At 34.3% G+C, this 7,857-nt stretch overlaps 1 protein-coding gene across 1 annotated transcript; it reads left to right on the top strand.

The window, feature by feature from the left end:
- Nucleotides 1–384: 384 nt before the first annotated feature.
- On the top strand, nucleotides 385–2,952 carry LOC133292160 (zinc transporter 8-like). Its single transcript, XM_061490533.1, has 3 exons — nucleotides 385–1,034; nucleotides 1,229–1,378; nucleotides 2,647–2,952. The coding sequence occupies exons 1-3, from the start codon at nucleotides 432–434 to the stop codon at nucleotides 2,950–2,952; spliced, it is 1,059 nt and encodes a 352-aa protein (XP_061346517.1). The 5' UTR covers nucleotides 385–431.
- The last annotated feature ends 4,905 nt before the right edge of the window (nucleotides 2,953–7,857 follow it).

Here is a 7,857-nt window from a genome sequence, read left to right as displayed (position 1 = left end):
CCCACCTGCTTAGCTCCCATGCGCCAACTGAGCTACCACCGTTTGGTTGAAACTGACATCGTTGACAATGAACCCCATTTTTTTCGTTTTATTTTGTTATTTTCTTTCTTACGTCCCTTAGCACACTTCAAATCAAGTTTCGACATAATGTACATTTGTTTCCCTTTCAAGAGTGGACTTCAGTATCTAAACCCATTTTAAAAATATTTTTTTATTATATGTTACACTATCATGTCGACATTTGACAACACATTGTTAGTCAAGTAATTAATAGATAAATAAATAAAACCATGGCGATCGTTGCCATCTATATAAATGCACCTCGAAATCTCCTATTAATCCTGATTTTCAGGACCTACCTTGACACAATATATAGATCATTATTTTTCTCTTTTTCGTTAAACTTTCAAGCTTCCTCGTATCCTATCACCATGGCCTGGTTTAAGAGAAACATACAACTCTTGACTTTTTTTATCTTTGTGTTCCTTGTACTCCCAACTTTAGTTGTTGGTGATTGCACATGTGACCCAGGGGATGATGTTCGAGATAAAGCCAAAGCTCTTAGATACAAAATAGCAGCTTTAGTATCAATACTAATTTGTAGTGCAGTGGGTGTTTGTATCCCATTCCTTGGTAAAATTATACCTGCTCTAAGCCCTGAGAAGGATATTTTCTTTGTAACTAAGGCCTTTGCTGCGGGTGTTATATTGGCCACTGGTTTTATTCATGTGTTGCCTGATGCATTTAATGATCTTACATCACCTTGTTTAAATGCGCATCCATGGGGAGATTTTCCATTCACTGGATTTGTGGCTATGTGCACTGCTATGGGTACCCTTATGGTTGATACTTATGCCACTGCTTATTTTCAGAAATATCATTTTAAGGATACCCAAGTGGAGACTGCAGATTTGGAGAAGGAACCCGGGCATGAAGGGCATGTGCATGTTCACACACATGCAACACATGGTCATGCACATGGAAATGTTCTTTCTGAGTCCTCAGAACTTCTTCGACATCGGGTCATATCACAAGTAATATATTTAATTTTTTTAACTTTTAAATGTAGTATTTCAAGATGGGTTTTCTTCTTATCTTAAGTTGATAATTTTTGAATTTTTAAACTCGAAAGCTCTTTACCACTTGAATCGAGAGTTGTTTTGTTGATGATAATTTTTGAATTTTGAATTGTTATTGATTGTGATTGAGGGTTTTGATTGCATTATAGGTACTGGAGCTGGGAATTGTGGTTCATTCAGTCATAATAGGAATTTCTGTGGGAGCCTCAGAGAATCCAAAGACAATAAAGCCCTTGGTGGCTGCTTTGACTTTTCACCAGTTCTTTGAGGGGATGGGACTTGGAAGTTGCATAACTCAGGTACTATATAATATATATCATAAAGATAAGTGCTTCTTCACTTGCATCTAATATTTCCTGATGAAATTTTTTATTAAACTATATCATGGCCTAAGCACAGCACCGACACACACACACACAAAAAGAGTAAAATGACTTTGTATTGAGATTTTTGCGATTGGGAGCCATGTGATTGGTTCGGTGTAGGTGAGAAGCATGAAACTCTCTGATTGGTTCGGACTTTTCCTAATTCTTTTAGTATCTCTCTAGGAAGTTTCCAAGAAAGCATAAAAGTTCGGATGATTAGTCATCGAGTTTTCAAGCAATCCTATCCGTAATTATTTAATTTGTATATTTTTTCTGTTAAATGAGATAAATTATCTTTTTCTACCATTTGAGATTAAAAAAAAAATACAGGATATTTATGAAATTTTGTTTCTATTTTATAAAATAAAATTTCTAAAAATATCTTGTAATAATTATTTCAAATCTCAAAATGATATCACTTAATTTTATATTAAAGTCAAAAATAGCTTTATCTCCTCTCATAGAAAATATTATTTTTTATTAGTCAAGAAGATTAAATTTAAAAACAAAATTACATATTTTTGAATCATTAAAATAATTATTAAAAAAAACTAATCAACACTTTAAAACCTATGCATTTGTTGGGTGTGGTTGTTTTTTCCTATTCAAATGACGGAGAATTCCATTAACTGTTGACTAAAAGAAAATGACCGTATCGTATCATATCCTTATGAGAGAAAGACAGAAAGTATATATTTTAATTTTTTTTTTCTGTTATGACTACTTTTTTGTATGTATCTCTTTGCTCTTAATTTTTTTGCAAAAGGATTGCTTCGTGCATATCATTCAAAGTGAACCTTTCTATTTAAAAATTGAAAGTAGTATCTTTAATGAAGAATATATTTATCATGTCACGTGTAATATATAAAAAAATATATGAAATTCATTAAAGTAAAGAGAGAAAAATAAAAAAATGAATCCTACCCACTTTTTATATGTGCTGGAGACATATTCTCATCTTTTATACCTCAAAAGTAGCGAAAAAAATGAACTTTTTGAAGAAACTATTAAAACAGATGTTAAACTTTCGTTCATTGTTGGCCACACCACACATTTAGGGATTTGGCTCTCTCTATGTATCTATACAATTACTTTAGCAATAATAGATATGATATTTTATATTTCTGTTACATCTCTAGTGAAAAATAGAGAAGATAAAACCTACATTGTTTTGTGACTTTTGGGAAGTGAAATTATTGCAGGCAAAATTGAAGACGCTATCAGTTACAATCATGGGATTATTCTTTGCTTTAACTACTCCACTAGGGATTGCAATAGGTATTGGGATCACAAATGTTTATCATGAAAACAGTCCAACTGCACTTATTGTGCAAGGGACCTTCAATGCAGCATCATCTGGGATCTTAATATATATGGCACTTGTAGATCTTCTTGCAGCTGATTTTATGAGTCCAAGGATGCAAAAAAGTGGTAGGCTTCAATTAGGAGCCAATCTATCTCTTCTCATTGGAGCGGGTTGTATGTCTCTTCTGGCCAAATGGGCTTAAGGCCAAGTTGTTCATATGTGTTTCAATTTTTTTTTTCCGCCAAATTTTTACTGTTTTCAATTTGGTGTTGTTGCCTATTAAGCAAAGAATAGCCCAACCTATTTAAAAAAAAAAAAAAAAGAATAGCCCAACCTTCTTTCGCTATGCTTACGTTAAAAGTTAATGAGTTCCGTTATAAAAAGAAGAAACAAAAAATATTTGTGGAACTCACTCACTTTTATGTAAGTGTGGTAGGAAAATTTTTTCAGAAGAAAAAACAAAAATATTTTTCTTTTAAAATAAAATGGGTTATTGTTTATCAAATTTTTGTGTCATTAATCCATCCTTATTAACCACGTATTTGCTTCAGGGCTTGAGGTTAACTATATTTTAAAAAATTCATTATTTAATACATACAGATTAGCAATTACTCTATTACAATCAGAAAAAGTGAAGAATGAAGGAACTTGAAGATTGAATTGAAACTTTCATAGAATCATTATACTAAATCAATACGGTAGGTCTCTATATATAGCAGCTAATAGAATACCAGAATAAAACCAGTGCTAACAGATATTATAACTGCAAATTGAAATGTAATTGCACGAGAAAAGAGCACGTGAACTTGTGCCAAAAATAAATAACAGGACTCAATTACTTAGTGCAACTGAAATAAGTGGAAAACTATAGAGCTCTAATTAATATACTCAGCTGTAGTTTGTTGGGTATGGTTTACTTATATTAAAATTTTGTTTACATTTTTACTTATTTATTTGTATACAAATGTTATTTTATTAAAAATTATCTACAAGCTGTTAACCAAAACAATTGTTTCTCGGCTAAAACATGTTTTGGATAAAATTATTTCTCCTATCCAGGTTAGTTTTGTGCCAAATAGGCAAATCCATGATAACATTACAATTGCTCAAGAGCTTATTCATGTTAAGAATAAAATGAAAGGAAGAAAAGCGTACATGGCAATCAAAATTGATTTGGTTAAAGCTTATGATAGAGTTAGTTGGTCCTTTATGCGTAGGACTCTTGAGGAGATTCGAATCCCAAAAGTTCTGATTAATATAATCATGCAGTGTCTGTCATCTTCTCGGATCAATGTTTTATTGAACGGTGGAAAGACTGAGGAGTTTGATACTTCAAGAGGTTTGCGTCAAGGAGATCCACTATCTCCATATATTTTTGTTATGGCTCTAGAGAAGCTTTCTCACATTATCTTTACGGCCAATAGAGGAGGTTTGTGGAAGCCAATTAAGGCAGGGAGAGGTGGACCGGAGATATCGCATCTAGCTTTTGCAGATGACTTGATGATGTTTATGGAAGCAAAGGAAGATCAAATTCTCACCTTGTTAAAATGTTTGAGTCTGTTTGAGGAGATGTCTGGCAAAAAATTGAGTGTTGATAAAACCTGTATTTTTTTCTCAAAGAATACTCCTGCTGAAACAGTGGATAAAATTGTTCAAATTAGTGGTTTTAAACGGGTTTGGAATATGGGAAGATACCTTGGAGCTATAATGCAATATGGGCGAATTTCGAAGAGTTTATATGTTGGTTTAGTGGATAAAGTGCAAGAAAGAATGAGCAACTGGCAGAAACAGTGTCTTTCTCAAGCTGGGCGCATTACATTATCTCAATCTGTGTTATTTGCAATTCCTTATTTTCAGATGCAAAGCTGCAAGCTTCCTAAATCAGTTTGCAATCAAATTGAGAGAATTCAGAGGGATTTTATTTGGAGCGATCAAGATAACCACCGTAAACATCATCTTATTAGTTGGGATGTAATTACTGCTTCGAAGGTAGATGGAGGATTGGGTTTCAAAAGTCTCGAACTAATGAATGATGCCTTTTTGGCTAAAAAATTTTGGAGGATGTACTCGCAGCCTCATCAGTTATGGGCGCAGGTGCTTCTTGCTAAATATAAAAGGGGTAACAGAAATCAGGCTATGTTTGAAGCTAAAAATGGAGATTCTAGTCTTTGGAAAAATATGTGTAGGATGTGGCACACTATGGAAGGAAACTTGTTGTGGGATTTAGGTAATGGAAAGGAGATTCGGTTTTGGGGTGATAAATGGCTTCCGATGGAAAGTACGTTGCAGGAGCTGGTTATCGATGTGGACAGTGTAAGAAATGACAATCTGAGAGTGGTTGATATGGCCACTCATGCTGGGAATTGGGATATGGGGTTGATTCGGTCAATGCTTCCAAGTCATATCTCTAATATGATTTATAGTATTCTGCCTCCAAAAGATGATGATGGACCGGACAGGCTGATTTGGAGTTTCAATAACAGTCATTTAATCATGGTAAGTGAGATTTATAATTGCATTTCTGGTCATGCAAACGTGGATGTAGAAGCTAGGAAAATGTGGAATTGCCTTTGGTCATGGAATGGTCATCAAAAGGTGAAAATATTTGGGTGGAAATTGTTACATCATCAGTTATTAACCAAAAGTAGAATTGCTAGGTGGAATGAGGGTAATAGTAGTTGTCCGTGTTGTGGGGAAAATGAGGAAACGATTTTGCATGCTTTGAGAGATTGTACCAATGCAAAATGGATTTGGGATCGGTTTCTTCCCATATCAGTTAACAGAAGCGTTTTTCAACCAGGATCTTTATCAATGGTTGTATAGTAACTTTGTGATTATTCCTAGCGGTGTGCAAGAGAAGTGGCGAACAGCATTCATGGTAACCTGTTGGAAAATTTGGTTTTGGACAAATATGCAAAATCATGATCAACATACTCCTTCTTTGGAGATCAAGATTGAGATTATTTCCAAGTGTGTGCATGATATTGAGGTTAGTTATAGTGAGGCTGGTAGACATAACAAGAATATTGGCTATAGTCGGTTGAATATTTGTTGGCAGTTTCCTATCGATGGTTTTGTAAAAATAAATACGGATGGAGCAGATCGTGGTAATCCGGGATTGGCTGCTTGCGGGGGGTGATAAGGAATTCACAAGGTAATTGGATAACTGGTTTCTCCTTTAGATTGGGTTTTTGCTCAGCTTATAAAGCAGAACTTTGGGGTATTCTTCATGGCCTTGAGGTGGCTTGGAATGCTGGCTACAGAAGGGTCATTTTGGAAAGTGATTCGAGTTCGGCAATCACTGGGCTCACCAATCAAGGTGCAGCAGTTCGTGAGGAGCGGTTGCTTTCTCGTATACGAACATGGATTGGTAAGGAATGGGAAGTTAGAATTCAGCATAATTTTAGGGAAGGGAATATATGTGCAGATTGGTTGGCAAACTACTTGTTAAACTCAGTGGAGCAGGTTGATCAGATTTTCTTTGAAGAACCTCCTGGTGGAATTTTTCTGTTATTCATGGCGGACCTTGCGTCTATGGGGAGAGAGCGTTTAGTTACTCTTCCTTGTTAGTTTGTTTTTGTTGTTTTGTTTGCTGGGGTTTAATCCCCTTGTGTTTATAAAAAAAAATTAAATTATGAAAAAATTATATTTTGTATAGAATATTTTATGAAAGTGTTAAATATTTATTTGTTAAAATAATTTTGAGTGTATTGAATATGATAAAAATAAAATAAAAGTTTTTAAAATTATAATTTTAAATGGTCTGCGGGCTGGCCTGAGCCCATAGGGCTTTTGGTCCATGCGGACCTTATTATTGTGGGTCATTTGACCCTGCGGGACTTTTGGCACTAATCCACAATGGGATGGACTGACCTATTTTAGCAGTTATAATAGATGTTTTACATGGTATTAGAGTCTCACTGACCAAGTGGTCACAAGTGTGATCATCATTGTCCCTCATTCTATTAAAATAATAATTAAATATTATGGAATTTCTTAGCAAATGTAAACTGAGTTTGATGCATCATCAGCCCTCCACGTTCAATGGGCTCTCGTACAAGGGGTATATTAGAAAAATATAAAAATCATAAATGCAATATCATCCAACGGTATTTTACAATATCTATTGATGTCGAGAGTAAATCATCTCATGTTAAAATTTTACATAACCTAGTCATGTGAAATTTTTGTGTTTATCTCTCTCTTCACATGTATTAAATAGATGTGGTCCAATTATAATTAATGAAGAAAGAGATAGACAAAAAATTTCATATAACTAGATAATGTAAAATTTTAACATGAGAGGATCCATTCCTATAAATATCTTCTTTTGGAATGATGTTAATAAGAATTGAATCTATTATGGGTAATCATTCTTAAGAATTAGAGTTTAAAGCAAAAAAGAAAAGAAAAGAAGGATGATAACGTTTAAAGAGTAGCTAGGGCTCTTGAGTTGCTTCCCCAACGCACAAAACCATTGGCTACTTTCATTCAAGTAAACAATCATCCGAAGAAAAAACACAATACAAACACACTTCTTTTGACACATAAAAATATTGTGATCTAATGCAGAAGTTGGACCCAAATAAAGAGGATACATAATTTTTTATAAATGATTATGTTGTCAGAAACATAAGTTATGGCCCTTAGTACTTTGGAAATATAAATTTTGTAGCATGCAAATATTGGTACTTGTGCACGGGAAAACACGGACACGGAAATTTTCAAAATTTTGCGTGTCCGACACGAACACGTGTCCGTCACACGGTCAATATTTAGGGACATGCGGTCAACTCTCCGATACGTTTTGACACATTTTTTTGACATGCAGTCAACTTTTTTGGACACGCGGTCAACGCTCGGACACGCTCGGACATATTTGATTGGTTATATGACTTATTATAGACTCTTATATGTATTAAATATAAATTATATTATATATATTAAAAATTTTATTTAATATCAAAACGTGTCCCAACGTGTCAAAATATGACATTTTTTAGTGTGTCGTGCCCCGTGTCCCGTGTCAGTGTCCGTGCATCATAGCTTGTGCACTGCAAACTGATGTAATTGGCAACTTTGGTATGTGTGAAATGGATGCAAGTTA

This window comes from Gastrolobium bilobum, unplaced genomic scaffold (assembly GCF_033153095.1).
Source record: "Gastrolobium bilobum isolate Gb01-03AN ecotype WA unplaced genomic scaffold, APGP_CSIRO_Gbil_v1 utg30526, whole genome shotgun sequence".
NCBI lineage: Eukaryota > Viridiplantae > Streptophyta > Magnoliopsida > Fabales > Fabaceae > Gastrolobium > Gastrolobium bilobum.
The sequence above is the reverse complement of the archived record's forward strand: the minus strand, read 5'-3'. Positions and strand labels throughout refer to the sequence as shown.

Coding starts and splice junctions, on each gene's coding strand:
- LOC133292160 (XM_061490533.1), top strand. CDS start 432: ATGGCCTGGTTTAAGAGAAACATACAACTCTTGACTTTTTTTATCTTT. Junction 1,035..1,228: donor GACATCGGGTCATATCACAA/GTAATATATTTA, acceptor ATTGCATTATAG/GTACTGGAGCTGGGAATTGT. Junction 1,379..2,646: donor TTGGAAGTTGCATAACTCAG/GTACTATATAAT, acceptor AAATTATTGCAG/GCAAAATTGAAGACGCTATC.